Raw genomic sequence first — 16673 nt, 5'->3', positions numbered from 1 at the left:
AACCTCACGTCACTAAGCAAGGTTTTTTAATACTACTGATTAATTGAATCAGGTGTGGTGTTCGGGAAGGAACAGGAAAGAGATTTGTGTAGCATTAAATGCCCATTAATATTGAAAGGTCAAAGCCTCCTGGTTTTCCCCTTTCTCCTTCATGTTTTTTCAACACTTCCTTCGCTTGCTCTGTGATACAGTCTCCCATGTCCCAACACCCACGGACGTAATTTTGGGGGGGGACGGGGGGGACATGTCCCCCCCACTTTTTCAAAAGCCGGCTTTGGTCCCCCCCCAGTTTTTACGGTTAAAACCAAATATTTAAATAGCGACGAATCCATGTCCCCCCCACTTTTGAAATCAAAATTACGTCCATGCCAACACCCAACAGGGCTGCCCTCATGTGCCTTATGGGTTCCAGAACCATTGTTAATATCTCTGTAAAATTTAGGAATGTCACCACTTTCACATGCTCTTCTTCCTTATTCATTTCAGACTTTAGCTATCTAACTATCGATCTCTGTAAAGCCATAATGAAGCTCTCAGACTTGTAAGGGCCATACTGTGTGTAAACAATTTGCCATGTGGCATCCAGCACAAATCATTTTTGCCTTTCAAATGCTCAAGGGTGAGGTAAGCACTGAAGCTGCTGTAGGGAAGAAAAAGATGAGCCTACACACCCAAGGTAAACCAAACCCAGAGACCCTGCCTGCTGGAGAAAGACGAGCACAGCAGCAGACCCATCCCCTGCTCCTCCCCCTGCCCCTCCCCCAGTCCCAAGCCACTCCCCCAAACCACAGCTAAACCCCCATTCAGTCTGATCTACAGATATGCCGGCTTTGGGGCAGAGTACTTCTATTCAAACTAGTAACACACAGCCTTCTCAGTTTGCCCACAGAGCTCACTGTGCACTTACAGAAAGGGTGGGGGAGGAGCAGAGAGAGAAGAGAGGAGTGAAATAAATTCAAGAGAAAAGAGGAGTGAAAAAAGTTCAGTGGAACTTGAGAAGGTGTGTGTGAGGTGCCAAAGCAAATTAGTTAGGAGAAAGAGAGAGAGAGGGAGAGAGAGAGAAAGAGAGAGAGAGAAGTAGGAGGAGACAGGGAAAGAGGCTCTGTGTTTGTGTGTCTGTTAGTCTGAGGAATAAAGGAGGCGGGAGTGTGAAACAAAGAGGAATGCTATGATGTCACTCCACCCAACTCTCATACAAAGACCGAGAGACACACACACACTTGCGAGTCTACCGACAAACTTTGCTGCTGTTGACTCTGTGCCCCTCACTCTGGATGTAAGTACGCTCCTCCACCTCAGCTCACGCTTCATTAGATCCTCACGGGAACAGCTTTTTGCCCCCTGCATGGCTTTCTGTCTTTGTTTGCCTCCCAGGTCTCCGGTAGGGAAAATGTTGAATTGTTTTCTCTCTGTTGGGTGGTGTGTGATCACTTCTGTCCTTGTCTCCTTGGCTTTTTCACACCTTTTTTTTAAAGACAACTTTGTCTCCTCTTTCATGTCGCTTGTCTACGACTCTTTGTGTAAAAGTTTTTGGACTGACTTGTCCATTGTCTCTCTGAAATGAACATATCTGAATGTTGGCAAAGGGACTAGAACCAAAGCCTTTCTGAATGTTTCCTAATCCTTGTGCAGCGAGCTTGTGTTTTAGCTTAGCCTTATGTTACAACTTCTCCACATGAAGGTGTATCATGGTGATGTGCAAACATTGTTGAAGTATTAAGATAATTTCTTTGTAAACCAAAAAAGACGCACTGCAGTTTTATTGGATTTGCAGGCTCTGTGACGGGCTTGTGGAAGGTATGTTAATGTTTACTTTTGAACAGAAGGCTGCTCACTCGCCTTTGTGGTGTGGGTGACCGAAACAGAGAGACAGAAAGACCCAAAGGCAAAAGAGGTAGAGAGGCAACAGAGCAATTGGTCAGTTGGGAACAGTGTGAAAAAAAGTGTTTCAAAGTGTGTTTACCAGACATGCACAAAGAGGGCAGTCTGTGAAAATGGCTGATGGATGGATGGATAGATGCATAATCATGAGGGATAAGTTAATAATGTTGGGGAACAGCCGAATAGAGGGGTTCATTCTGTTAGCAGGAGCAGCTGTGAGACTTGGGTGGGGGCCACACACCCGACTACACCCGGCTCCACCACAACAGGCCACCTTTGTCAGCACACACACAGAGGTTAGGCAAGACTGGCCATCTCCTAAACAAAGGCCAGTGTCGTGAGCCCAACACAAGCCTGAATCAGGGAGCACTACAACCAGCAGCTTTGGCAATAAACGTCTTCCCAATATCGGGTCCACGCCGGCCAAAAACAGAGCAGTGTTCCATGTTGTTTGTGCCATTGGCAAAGTCCATGCTAGCGCTGTGGTAGCATCACTGGTGCAGTGTAACAATTAGAATGGCCACCCATTGGAAAGACCCATTTGGTTCGTGGTAACACTGTTGGTCTAAGCTGGTGGCAGATTGGCTAGCGCTGCTTCTTTATTAAGGTCAATCTGGCCAGTCAAAGCATTTTTCAGAGTGAAACCAGGGAATCTTGCAGAGAGAAGTGCATGGCTGTCCGATGAAGCCAAGCTGCACAAATTAGTAACAGATGTTGTAATGTATCCATTCATTCATCTGTGCTCTCTCTCTCCCTGCCTCACTCCCTCTTTCTCTCTCACACACACCATCTCTATCTCTCTCTCTCTCTCTCTCTCTCTCTCTCTCTCTCTCACATACACACACACACCAGAGAACACACATGTCGTTGCAGTGTGAAAGATGAAGGAGCAGAGCTGAAACAGCCCAGACGACATCTGCAGGAGGACAGAGGTAGCCTTCACCCAGGAGGACAGAGACAATCAGAGGACACGAGTCCCGCAGTTTGGCAGTTTGAGTCCCCCCGGCTCTCGTCCTCCACACGACAGCAGCTCACGTTCTTGTCAGTGGTCGGGAGCAGGCCCCACCGCACACACCACCCAGCATGCTGCAGCAGATCCTGGCTGACATGTACGTGGACCCGGACGTCCTGGAGGCCCTGAACGATGACCAGAAAAAGATCCTCTTTTTGAAGATGAGAGAAGAGCAAGTAAGACGATGGAAGGAGAGAGAGGAGAGGGAAGGCAAGGAGGGGAGGATGGAGAAGACCAGGACAAAGAAAGGTAAGAACCCCCCACACACGCACACATACACCCACCTAGAAATTCCAACCATGACACATGGCCTTACAATGGCTGCACTGGCAGGACTTCAGCCCAGCAAAGGACATGAGGCTTGTTTTCCTTCTCTCTCTTTCTTTGATGATGTTGTTGTTGTTGTTGTCGTTGTTAGCATTCTTGTGACAATGAGGACTATGACAGTGGAGTCATGTTTCACTTCAGATCTCATTATCCTTCATTAGCCTTTCCAAGCTACTGTTGAGTCATTCGGATTCAAAGTAGTTTGGCCATACAAAGAAAGGTTCTCGTATATTTTATTCAGTGGATCGTCTGTTTGTTTTTGTGCTGGGTATCATAGATTTAAAGCACGATAATGCTTATTTTAGCTTTGTCCAAAGTTAATCAAATGAAGTCAGAACAGGCCATCACATATATTGAGATAGAAAGCAGACCTTCACAGAGTGTCCACCTCTTTCTTAACCAGTGTGACACAACAGGAAACTGGATAAATATTTGTGCGCTACAATCACAGTGAGCTTGGTGAGAGAATATTGGGTTTTCCCCACCTGAAGAAACTCATGTTGACATGTAAAGGGCACCACAAAGACAGCTGCACCCACTCAAAACCACTCTGACACTCCTCAAGCACTCGAGACAAATAGCTAGTCATTAGCTTTTAGCTCTGCCAAATCAACATATGTCTTTCTGGTTTGATACACTAAAATGGAATCTGTGAAAACGCGACCACTTCTGTGCCTCAACTGCATAACTGCCCTGCCCATTAAATGCCATCTACGCTTCTCCTGCTATCTTCACACTGGAGCTTCTTCTCAACGTCTCTTCCCTCAGGCCTTGTGTGTTCTGTCATGGCTGTTTGCATGTCACACAGATAGTGACGTGGAAGGTGCAAAAATACTTAACATGTTCTAATATTACCAACCACCCTCTTCATGTCCTGAGAGAGATGGGGGGACAGAGATAAAATATATATCTAGAACATAATGGATGACTATTAAGGCATAAAGGCATTTCAGGTAGAAAAAAACCCACACATTCACCAACTATTGATGATGAAGTCACAGATGAAAAGATTAGCAAACTTGGAGACTAAGAGGGCTTAGGGACCGTACACCTGCCTGGAATGTGAAACATCTCAGCTGCGAAACCTCTCTGGTTTCCCAGCAAGACAACCAAAATCACGCTCTGAGTCGCATGACGGGACAGAATCCAGCAGCTCTGCATTCCCCCGGTCCGCCGCCATTTGGAAAGAGAGCGCCGCTCCGCAAAGCGTTTCCATGGGCAGCGCCAGCACCACCTACGGGCACGGAGCTACCCCGCAGGTGTGTGCTGCACCTCTGCCATGAGGAGCGCCGTGTCACATGGACCCAATGTAGCGGAGCTTTTGTGCTCCGGGGATGTATATCATTGCTGCGCAGGCAGGAACACAAAGGAGTTGGTGTGCAGGGACACATGGCCAGTGTCTTGGTGGTGATTTTTTTTCTGACGAGCACACAGGGTTGGGCTGAGCCTCTCATTCTACAGAGGTCATAGCTCACGTCAGCAGCAGTCTCGCCGAACAAAGAGCCCTCTCCTTCTCTCTCTTTGTCTGAGACCTGGCTGACTTGATCCCGTGAGTCAGCACTGTGTTGGTGTCCTGCGCCGGTGTTTCAAAGGTGGCCTGTCTGAACACGCGTTTCTGCTGGCTAACGAAGACTGGGTGGACACCACTCTGGCTAACTGGAGATTGCACCTGCCCTATTCCACAACAGCTGGAAGGCTTAAAAAGGCCAGTGTCCATTATGGTGTGAATGCTAATTCTACTCCACACCACAGTGCACCTCCCCGGTCTTCTCAGACTAGACTGGCTAGGTCGAACTACAGGAGGCCATATGAAATCAAAGTAGACAAAATTTACAACAGAAAGTCCTAGACTACAGTCCTAATTTAGACCATTTCTGGATGACTGGGCATTTCATGTCATTTCTGCCAAATATATGCAACATAGCAGTAAATCTGAATAGATTTACTAAACCGTTTTGTAATAAGGGTAATCTAGTAAATGGTTCTCTCTCTCTCTCTCTCTCTCTCTCTCTCTCTCTCTCTCTCTCTCTCTCTCTCTCTCTCTCTCCTGCTCTTCACGTGTTTATACCACGTGCCTAATCACCAGTGAACAGCTTTTAGAACTCCTACACATGTGTACACACCCACATTATCAAGAGGCAGAGCTGCCCCAACACTCACATGTGTTGTATGTGTACAAATGTCTCACTGCACCAGCTGCCTTGTACATAGCCACGTGACTTATTTACATTAGAAACAATAATGCCCAGAACATGCATACAAAACAGGCCTCCAGGTCAGAAGGCCCCTCAGAAGCAGAAGCCACAGGCATGCCATGGGAACGGCGAACTTGCACGCGAAATTGTTAAGTATGAAAAAAGAAAAAACAAACGCAACAGAATCACCTCAGCTTCAGCTGTTCAGAGTGACTTTGCAAGGACTGACAGAGTAAACGTTTCCCCCCCGACACTTATAGTGGGCCGACACTTATAGTGGGCACCGCACAGGCCTTCATAACAAATACATTAAGGCCTGCAATGAGGTTCGACTTCACAGCTGCTGTGTCGCGTGTTGTTCTGCTCACTGTAGAGTTCTGCCGTTTGAGGATTAGTTTTCCAGTGTGGTATTTTCAGAGCTTTATCTCGCCAATTCCTTGCATGCCATTTTGTGGGGCTTTGTGAATTTCTCGCATGCTTTCTGTTCTGCACCTGCTGCCACCAGGAACATCTTGTGAAGTATTTGTTGCCTTGTGTTTGTAACCCCGGGGCCTTCCCAGAAGCTGATGGGTGCCAGGGGAACTCAACGCACCCGTGACAACAGATATGGAATGTCTACCATAAAATTAGAAATCAGATTGGAGGACATTTTAAGAGATCTGTTGAGTTTCTCAGGAGGAAAGGGACAGCCTGTCCAACAAGTGTAGTTTTTAATTGTAGACGATGATGATAGTGAGGCATTTACGGTGCGTGTGTGTGGTATATAACCAGAGTCGGGAGCGTGTGTGTGGTCTATAACCAGAGTCGGGAACGTGTGTGTGGTCTATAACCAGAGTCGGGAGCGTGTGTGTGGTATATAACCAGAGTCGGGAGCGTGTGTGTGGTCTATAACCAGAGTCGGGAGCTGTCATTTAGATGGCATTACCACTGTTGCCAGCCTAAGCGATTCTCTTCTTTCACGCCCCAATCTGTGCTGTCATGCGATCCCGTGTGTGTGCGTCTGTCTTTATCTCTGTCCCGCATGTCCCACACACGTGGCCGACCTGCGGACCGAGCTCAGCCTGCCTCCCTCGTGCCTGCTTGCTTTTGTCACACTCAGCAGAGCGTTGAATTTTCTCTAACGCGGATGCCGATCAGTCAAAAAAAAAAAAGCCCTATCGAACAGATCTCCAGTCGCTACTCAGAGCTCAGGCTCCTCCTCTTCATGCCTTACATGGAACGGGCTCCTAAATAGTCATTTTGCATGGCCTTAAATTCCCTGTGCTCTGGTGTCACATGCTTTAGAGGTTTCTTATGTAAGCATTTTTAATGATCATTCATCATGTTGCACCTGATCAGACGTTGACATTACGCTCTGTGCAATTCAATATGGTTACATTATATTGACACGATGAGTAGAATGGTGTGATACAACGGTGAGAAGGAATGTATTGGATATGTACCTTTTGTGGGGCTGTGTGTGCGTGTGTGTGCATTGCATTGCATTGCATTTGTGCATAGAGTGAGTGAGTGTCCCCAATTTCCAGGCATCACTATTACTTGATATAATTTAGGACAATTTTACTGCTGAAATCTGTTTCCATTATATGTAACACTCCAAATTGAATAATCATGGAAACATGATAGTGAGAGTTACTGCTTTAAAGTGGAGTACTTTCCAGTGAAAAGACTCCAGAGTGAAACCTGCATGATCCCTATTTAAAAAAACTGGCTATGCAGACTCCCCACTCGTTATGTCATAGCGCCCTCTGCTGGTGCAAGGTTTAACTTTGTACTGGATATGACGGCACAGGAGAGAGGCCATTGTCATCCATTATAGGTTATGGTCCATACAATACATTGGTAATTTTCTTTCATTTTGTTCCTCACATACATATTCTAAATACTACAGCCTCTTTTCACTTTGCAAAATATGGGATTATAGGAACAGTGGTGGGATTAGAGTGGGATTACATAAACAGTACTGCTTCACAGATTCATAGCATAATACAAAAGGCGTGATTATGCCAGTGCATGTGTGTGTGTGGAGAGCACGTGTACATGGTGCATGTGAAGACGTTGCGTTCCTCGCCGTGTTCCCAGGTCCCTCTAAGAGCGTGAGCTGGCTCCTGGGGCGTGATGGAGACGTGCACGTGTACGTCATTGGTGAGACCGAGGAGTTTAAATCATCCAAACTCATCCTATCAGAACTCAGGGAGCAAAACCGCGCAGGCCTCAACAAGGTCAACAGGTACTGAGTCGTGAAGCAGCGTCTTCGACGTTAGCATGCGCACACACACACACACACACACACACACACACTAATCCAGGCCTCACTCAGTTAGGGTGGCACTTCCTTACATGCCCAGTGCGTTATCTGGATACACCAATTCGGTGGGAAAGGGTGTCTCATAGCTGCAGCATCTACTACATTAAGTTCAGCCGCTGAATCATATCCTGGAAAAAGTCGCACAAGTACTAAAATACCTGCAAAATTAGCCTTCAGCGAGAGTGAATAGCCATTGTGATGTAAAAAATGTGTAGGTGAATGCAAATGTATTCTTTCTGCGGTGCCTCTGTGAGCAGGCCTCAGACGACCGAGCCCGTCAAGATCAGCTCGCCCAGCAGAACAGCACAGCAGCCCGGCCCGGAGCCAGGGATCGCACTACTGCTTAAAGTGAGTGGGGGAGGGTGGGGAGGGGGATGCAGGCTATTGGATGTTGAATAACAAGGATGCTAACAGGATTGGGGAGCCCGTGTATGTGCGTGCGAGGTGGCATGTTGTTGGACTGCTGTGCTGCGTTAGGTGTTTTGAGCAGTTTGGTTTTGAGTGAGGTTATTATAATGTCTTGCTGTGTATACTAATGTAAACATCCTTAACATTCCATCTGTGTACAAATGTGCAGGCCTCCACAGGCTGATCGGCAGACCACAGTTGTTTTTGTTATTGTCCTTCTTGCTCTTTCAGCCCTCATGGTCTGTATTGTTCTAGTTGTTGCTGAGGGTTTATTTCCTGTTTTCCATTTCCTGTTCCTCTCACAGAAGGCAGAGAATACGAGCCCCTCAGCTCCTCTTCCGGGCCCCCAGAAGCAGGACAGCGATTCGGACCAGTCTCTCGAGGACGCGAAGGATGACTCGGACTCTTCCGACTCCGCAGACTCTGTGTCCAACTACAGCAGTGATGTGGCTGTTTACAAGTCACACAGGATGAACTCACATGCGTTTGTGACTGAGAGACTCAACGGGCTTCAATTGCAGAGGAGCGCCAAGGAGCAGCTGTCGGTCAAAGAGACGCCTCGCCCACAGGACACGCCCACCCAAGAAAGAGGTAAATCAGCACAGTCCACCCACTACCCCAGATATTCACACACACACACACACACACACAAAAGTGTGTTTTACCTTCTTAGATGTACCCACTAAGCATGAAGTGCATCTCTTCAGCATTAAAATATATGTACATATACATTCACAAATTGTGTATATTTAATGTATATGCATGTATATTTAATCACTGAGTGAATGTAACCTACCATCTCTGGTATCAGTGTATAGAACCTGCTAGTGATGAATAGCACAAGTCATAGGCAGATGTGTAGTCCAAAGTGACTGCCATCTAGTGGATATGTAGTGCTACTGCAACTTTGACCGAAGTAGCTGCTGTCTTTATAGTGAGGGGAAACCAGACGTGCTATATCCGTTTTGGAGAACAACTTCTTGTTGGGAAAGTCTGTTAACACACTGAAAATCCACTGAACATTTACCAACGATACCTAGAAACACGTTTGTGGCCAAACCTTGGCGTGTAAACTCTTCTGTCATCGCTCAGCCTTGAAACGGTGTCTCCTGACAGCGATCACCCAAACCATTAGCTCACTGGATGTCACACATTGCACCATAGCACTGCAGGCAGAGCTGAGGCAGCTGGTCCCAGGTCAGTGGAGCATGCGTGCTGAGGAGGCCGTAGTGCGTGTGCTGTGCCCTGCCTGCTCCCTGACCCTCGGACACGCTGCAGTGCGCTCTCTCTCTCTCTCTCTCTCTCTCACTCCCAAAATACTCCCACTTTCCTGTGTGTGTGGGTGTGTGTTTTCCTCCATGTTTAATTATTGATCACGCCCAGAGACATCTCTGTGTTAATTATGAGGGTGAGAAAGGGCTGGATCTGCTGGTAGGCAGTACAGGTTCATGGGCGTGAGGGCAAACCTGAAGCTTTAGTTCAGTCTGATATGATACGCCTTAGGAATCTGAAGCTCCCAGCTGCTTTGGGGACAAGGGCCATTCAGTGTGTCAGGGTGACGTGTATTTGCACGTTTGCAGTAGAGATAAAGAAAATTATGGGGTTTTACCACTTTGATTGGTCCGTCCCATTTTATGTCATTTATATAAACAAAGAAGAAAGTGAGAGAATGTAAGACATAAGGACAGGAAAAAGAAAGAGTGTGTGTGTGTGTGTGTGTGTGTGTGTGTGTGTGTGTGTGTGTGTGTGTGTGTGTGTGTGTGTGTGTGTGTGTGTGTGTGTGTGTGTGTGTGTGTGAGAGAGGGAAGGCTTCCACCCATTGCTAAACCATGGTCTCCATGGTGACAGCCTAACACAGTCAGAGGGTCACGGCTGCGGGGAGCGGACAGAGAGACATTAAGAGGAAGGTACAGATCAAAGGGCAGAAACTGACGGAGAGAGAGGGAGGGAGGGAGGGGGGAGGGCAGGAGAGGAGGGGGGGGAGGGCAGGAGAGGAGGGAGGGAGGGGGGGGAGGGCAGGAGAGGAGGGAGGGAGGGAGGGAGGGACAGAGGGATAGAGACAGCAAAAAAATAGATCAAGAAAAAGTGTGTCTATGTATGAGAGAATGACACAGAGGGGAAGACGGAAAGTGAGAGAGAGGGACAATGTCAGTGAGACAGGGGAGAGTCAGACAGGGGAGAGAAGAGGGACAGAGAGACAGACGGTGTAAGGGGGAGAGGCAAGTGAGTGTTGAGGGTGAAGGCGAAGGAGGGTGCACAGTGTCATTCAGGAGAAAATAGACCACTCGCGGGTCGGGATGAGGGAGAGAGGAAGAGAGAGAGAGAACTAGAGAGAGCGAGGGAGAGACAGACGGAGAGGGAGAGGGCGGACAGCACCGCAGAGACAGATGCTGTTCAGACTCCGAGGAGCAGCCAGAAGAGTGAGATAGACAGTATTTTTAGCTTCTCCCTGAGGGCTTAGAGGGCCTAGAGCTAACTCTCTCTCGCTCACACACACTTGCTATCACTCTCGCATGCGCATGCTCTCTCTCTCGCTCTCTCTCTCTCTCTCTTTCGTTCTCTCTCTCTATTTCCCAGCTTTGTGGCTATCCATCCCTTTTTCTCCAGTGACCTCCAGATCTGTCCCATGTGGGTAGCAGTAGAGAGAGAGAGACACACACGCACACAGAGGAAAGGCGGCTGTGTATATTGAATTCCCAGCTGGTCCATGTCAGGGTCCTAAAAGCTTTCTACAGGCAGTGGAGATTTACAGCCAATAAAAAGCTTATCATTACAAGACTAGGACTGATGATTGAATGTTTGGGTGAGCCTGAGGTTGAGGTTACCCCACGTTCTGTTCTAATGTCTATTGACACTCATTCTCTCTCTCTCTCTCTCTCTCTCTCTCTCTCTCTCTCTCTCTCTCTCTCTCTCTCTCTCTCTCTCTCTCTCTCTCTCTCTCTCTCTCTCTCTCTCTCTCTCTCTCTCACTTAAGCAGTAGTAAATGATCAGATGACCAGTAATTCCTATGGAAGTCGTGTGGCCCAGTTGAGGAGGAACTTTAACACCAAACCGAGTTCCCCGTATGTCAAACCACCCATACCCAGTAAACCAGCTCACCTGTTGGCTCCTGCGGCCGCCAGATGAACACGCAACAAATGCACTCATCTACCAGATAACACACACACACACACACACACACACCCCTGAGCTACAGACTCTCGTGATCACATCACATTACTATACTTTGCCTGTAAATAAACCGTAATGACGAAGTTAGCTGACCAGCGCTCCCTGGTGGCCTGCTGTGCTAATGCACACCAGACTGGCAAGTCTGTGCCCGTCAGCAGAGGGAGGACAGCGGAGGCACTACACATGAAGCCAGGGCCTCTGTGCCCACCTGAGCACCACACGCCACCCGAGCGGCCCACCTGAGCAACACACACCACCCGAGCGGCCCACCTGAGCAACACACGCCACCCGAGCGGCCCACCTGAGCAACACACACCACCCGAGCGGCCCACCTGAGCAACACACACCTGAGGTTTTGGCTCTCGATGTGTGAGGTGCATTAACCACTGGACTGAGGGTGTTAATGTTTTTACACATGTACTGTTTTAATTGCACAGCAAGTTCTCTGCAAGCAAAAGAAGGACCAATGTGTGTATTTTTGAGGTTTTTTTTGTTGTTTTTGGTTTTTTGTTCTTTTTTGTACCTCAGATGTGCTTTGTAAATAGTGACATCCCACTGTACGTAAAATTTAAATAAAGCTTGTTGCATTTAAAGGTTGAGATTGACGGCTCTAGTCTGTGTCTGTACGTATCTGACTTCAGAGCAGCAAACTTCACTCTGGCCCTGATGAAAACATTAACATACAGAATTTGTTAGAATTTGAACAGGATTTGTTCAAGTTCTAACAAAATCTGTATCAACATTTGCAGGGTCCACAGCTGGAATAGTGGCCGTCTCTTCCAAGCTGAGACAGGCCGTTTGTGACCACACTGTGGCACTGTACACAGTAGCCTCAGCTAGGGGCTGGTTCACTTCATTCTGGATGATTCTACACACAGCTGGGCCAGACAACAGAGGCACTCATCAAAGCATCGGCGTCAAACACAGCCAAACCTCCTGCTTTCCTGCAGCGCACAGTCACCACACACACACACACACACACACACATGCAAAAACCCAAATGTCTGAGTGCAGCAGATCAACCAAACATTTCTAACTTGGCTAGCAATGATGTTGCTACTTAGCGTGGAGTCACTGGCATAAGAGTTGCCCATGCCTGAACATGCTACTTCTAGACACTACCCATTTGCCCATTGTAAATAAGTCTGGGTAAATTAAAGGTTAAATAGATAACCTAAGAAACTTCCCAGAACTGCAGCCAAACTTTTCTGAGTTCTTTCTCCTGTTTGCAGTCTTACATTAACTCCTGAAGCTAGAATTGATTAATTGGAGGCTGTGTCCGCACTTGCTAGCCAATCAGATGAATGTGTAGGATGTGCTGTCAATCAGATATGACCCTCCCACACTAGGTCCTTATTGATCCACCTTGTGCCAGGTGGAACGATCTGGAAACCAAGCCTACGTGGGAGAGTGAGCAAACAATTGACTCAAAAGCATATAAATTCGGTTCATAAAACTTTGCTTTCAAAACACACACACAACTGTCAAATGCATAGGCACAACTGAACATCAACTAGACACCAGAGTAAGAAATAAAAACACTGATATCAAAGATGATATTGGAAACTGCACAAGGGGAAAAATTATGAATATGCATGTTGGATAAATGGTTTGAGAAGAGAATGATCAGCACAGTACAAAAACAGCCAAACCTTTGAGTTGGATTTATAGAGATAATTATTCCTCTACATGAAATGTGATGTCTGCCCTAGCCAGACAGCATGGGAAACAACCTCTGCTGATGTGCATCCACTAAGGGCACCACGATGTCACCACGAGCCAACTCCATAGCATAAATAAGTTACCCCATCCATAGGAATTCCTGCTATATAGCAGTCACTGACACAAAGATAAGGAAAGATGATGTAGAAAAGAAAACAATACGATGGAAGTAAAATGCTGGAAAATTGCAGATTTTCCCTGATCCTTTCAGAAAGCTGTGATGAAAACTGACATGATGCTTGCTGTGTTCTCTGTGCTCTGTGTCCTCTGTGTTCTGTCATCTGTGTTATGTGTTCTCTTCTGTGCTTTCTGTACTCAGTGAGTTCTCTGTGTTCTGTGTTGTTTTGAACTGTGTTCTCTGTGTGCTGTGTGTTCTGGGTGTTCTCTGTGCTCTGTGTGTTCTGCCTGTTTTGTGTGTTATCTGTGTTCTCTGTGCTTTGTGCTCTGTGTGTTGTTTTTTGTGCTCAGTGTGTTCTGTGTCCTGTGTTCTCTGTGCTGTGTGTGTTCTTTGTGCTCAGTGTGTTCTTTTTGTTTTGTGTTCTGCCTGTTTTGTGTGTTCTCTGTACTTTGTGTTCTGTGTGTTGTTTTTTTTGTGCTCAGTGTGTTCTTTGTGTCCTGTGTTCTCTGTGCTCTGTGTTCTTTGTGCTCTGTGTGTTGTGTTTTTTGTACTCTGTGCTCTGTGTGTTCTCTGTGCTGTGTTCTCTGTGCTCTGTGTGTTATCTGTGCTGTGTTCTCTGTGCTCTGTGTGTTCTCTGTGCTGTGTGTTCTCTGTGTGTTAGATGATTGCGTCCATTACTATGCACTGCTACTCATTTGCTCTGCATGTGCTCCAAATGCCTAATTGTGTTTTTATTGGTTGATGCTGTTTTAGAATTACATGTGAACAATGGACATTTTTACTTCTTAAATTATGACATCTATGTTAGTGTTTTAATTTAGTGAACAAAACTTTAAAAATGACAATGCAAAGTTATGAGATGGTGAGAAATAGGTAGATGGCAAGAGAGAAAGATAGATGGCAAGAAGGAGGAGAGGTGAGGGCAGATGAAGAGATGGCAGATGTTGAAAGAGAGGAGGGAAGTGATCTGTTCAGCCATGGCCAAAGTTCTCAAGGTCACAAAGCACACAAGGCCGACTCCCCCAACACACATTAGGTTTAGCCTCAGAACTCCACTTCTCCACCTCTGAGCGTTCATCAGCCCCAGATAAAGACAGACACCTCCGGGCCTGGAGGCCACAGTTCTGCACAGTTCAGTGTTTGGACTAATTGCACTAATGCCATGGATTTAGGGCCTCTTCCAGAGCTTGATAAGGAGACAAGTGGAAACAGTTGTGCTAGAGCAGGTGGGGCAATAGCCAACCGGTCTGGAGCGAACTGGTCTGGAGTGAAGTGGTCTAGAGTGAAGTGGTCTAGAGTAACGTGGTCTGGAGTGAACCGGTCTAGAGCGAACCGGTCTAGAGCTAACCTCCAAACCCAAACACTGGCTCTGTGTATTTGTGGCTACCATGATTTGAGGGGGAAATCTCAGAATACCATTACTCTGGAAAGAGCAAGAAACAGACTTCATATAACAGAGATAAATATTTAAAGCACGGAAAGATTATGTTCACATCATTTGATAAAACATAAAAACATGTTTGTAACACATTTGAATTCACCTCCATAAGATCAGATAAATCCCTTGATGAATTGTGTAACATTGGGTCCATTGTTATTATTGTCATTGTAGCATGTTTCTTTGATCATACAAAAAGTGCTAAAATGCCTGAAAGGCACTGGTACTACAGTGTTACAGCATCACAATACCACAGTGTCACAGCATTACAGAATCACAATGCCTCAGCATCACAATGACCACAGCACCACAATGCCACAACATCACAATGCCACAGCATCACAATGACCACAGCATCACAATGCCACAACATCACAATGCCAAAGCATCACAATGCCACAGCATCACAATGACCACAGCATCACAATGCCACAGCATCACAATGCCACAGCATTACAGTGCCACAATGTCACAGCATCTCAATGTCACCATGCCACAACGTCACAGCACCACGTCACAGTGCCACAGCATCACAATGTCACAGCATCACACACCACATCACAGCATCAGTGTCACAGCACCTCAAAGTCACAGCACCACAGCATCACGTCGCAGTGCGACAGCGTCATAGCACCATGTCACAGTATCACAGCGCCACACAACACAACAACAAGAGAGGTGTACATGCACTGGCTGCTGTATTAGAAACATACACCTGATCATTCTCACTGATCACTGCAGCTCTTCCACAGAGCCTCTGCTCACCAGAGGGGATTCAGGTGGAGGAATACTGGCAACCCAGCAGTGAGGCTGAAGTGGTGGCATGGTGGTGCTGGGGTGGGTTTCTCAGGGGGATGTACCTGTGTCATTGGCTCAGCTGACATGTGAGCAGTCTGCCAGTCTGTGTCCTGTAGAAGGGAACTGATAACAATGCTGGAGGACCCCTTAAAATGCTCTATCTTGGGCAGACCTTCAAAAGGGTTTCTAATACACTTGTCATTCTAATGAAGTGGATGTTGAACACATAGATCCTCCTGTATGACACCATAAGCTCATATAAGAGCCTGTTCCCGCATCCTCCTGTCAACACAATAATGCATGAGTCTAAGTGGGCCCACAAAATTCCCATGTGTCTCTCTGAGCAACAAAGCACTTCTGGAAGCTACGCTGGCTGAGACACTCAGCTGAATGTAATACAGCAGAGTGAGACAGTCATGGCAGTGTAAGCACATATGTAATACAGGAGAGTGAGACAGTTATGATGGTGTAAGCACAGATGTAATACAGCAGAGTGAGACAGTCATGGCAGTGTAAGCACATATGTAATACAGGAGAGTGAGACAGTTATGATGGTGTAAGCACAGATGTAATACAGCAGAGTGAGACAGTCATGGCAGTGTAAGCACATATGTAATACAGCAGAGTGAGACAGTCATGATGGTGTAAGCACAGATGTAATACAGGAAAGTGAGACAGTTATGATGGTGTAAGCACAGATGTAATACAGCAGAGTGAGACAGTTATGATGGTGTAAGCACAAATGTAATACAGGAAAGTGAGACAGTTATGATGGTGTAAGCACAAATGTAATACAGGAAAGTGAGACAGTTATGATGGTGTAAGCACATATGTAATACAGGAGAGTGAGACAGTCATGATGGTGTAAGCACAGACGTATTACAGGAGAGTGAGACAGTCATAGCAGTGTAAGCACAGACGTATTACAGGAGAGTGAGACAGTCATAGCAGTGTAAGCACAGACGTATTACAGGAGAGTGAGACAGTCATGGCAGTGTAAGCACATATGTAATACAGGAGAGTGAGACAGTCATGATGGTGTAAGCACATATGTAATACAGGAGAGTGAGACAGTCATGATGGTGTAAGCACAGATGTAATACAGGAGAGTGAGACAGTCATGATGGTGTAAGCACAGATGTAATACAGCAGAGTGAGACAGTTATGATGGTGTAAGCACAGATGTAATACAGGAGAGTGAAACAGTCATAGCAGTGTAAGCACATATGTAATACAGGAGAGTGAGACAGTCATAGCAGTGTAAGCACAGATGTAATACAGGAGAGTGAGACAGT

General features: G+C 46.6%; 1 protein-coding gene across 3 annotated transcripts; it reads left to right on the top strand.

Moving 5' to 3' along the window:
* Positions 1 to 871: 871 nt before the first annotated feature.
* Positions 872 to 11901, top strand: LOC143499448 (uncharacterized). Of its 3 annotated transcripts, none has more exons than XM_076994104.1 (6): positions 872 to 1276; positions 2734 to 3142; positions 7498 to 7645; positions 7981 to 8071; positions 8437 to 8722; positions 11106 to 11901. In XM_076994104.1, the coding sequence occupies exons 2-6, from the start codon at positions 2965 to 2967 to the stop codon at positions 11255 to 11257; spliced, it is 855 nt and encodes a 284-aa protein (XP_076850219.1). In that variant the 5' UTR covers positions 872 to 1276; positions 2734 to 2964; the 3' UTR covers positions 11258 to 11901. The 3 variants fall into 3 exon arrangements, with proteins under 3 accessions (XP_076850219.1, XP_076850220.1, XP_076850221.1); XM_076994105.1 differs by having other exon boundaries at positions 872 to 1381; XM_076994106.1 differs by having other exon boundaries at positions 874 to 1276; positions 11109 to 11901.
* Positions 11902 to 16673: the final 4772 nt, after the last annotated feature.

The sequence above is a fragment of the Brachyhypopomus gauderio genome, unplaced genomic scaffold, assembly GCF_052324685.1.
Source record: "Brachyhypopomus gauderio isolate BG-103 unplaced genomic scaffold, BGAUD_0.2 sc135, whole genome shotgun sequence".
Lineage (NCBI taxonomy): Eukaryota > Metazoa > Chordata > Actinopteri > Gymnotiformes > Hypopomidae > Brachyhypopomus > Brachyhypopomus gauderio.
Note: the sequence above shows the minus strand (reverse complement) of the source record. Positions and strands in the feature narration are given on the sequence as shown.

Bases quoted from the DNA above. Each gene is read 5' to 3' on its own strand.
- LOC143499448 (XM_076994104.1), top strand. From the start codon at position 2,965: ATGCTGCAGCAGATCCTGGCTGACATGTACGTGGACCCGGACGTCCTG. The intron at 3,143-7,497 runs GTAAGAACCCCC...CCGTGTTCCCAG, and splicing joins GAAGACCAGGACAAAGAAAG to GTCCCTCTAAGAGCGTGAGC. The intron at 8,723-11,105 runs GTAAATCAGCAC...CTCTCACTTAAG, and splicing joins CACGCCCACCCAAGAAAGAG to CAGTAGTAAATGATCAGATG.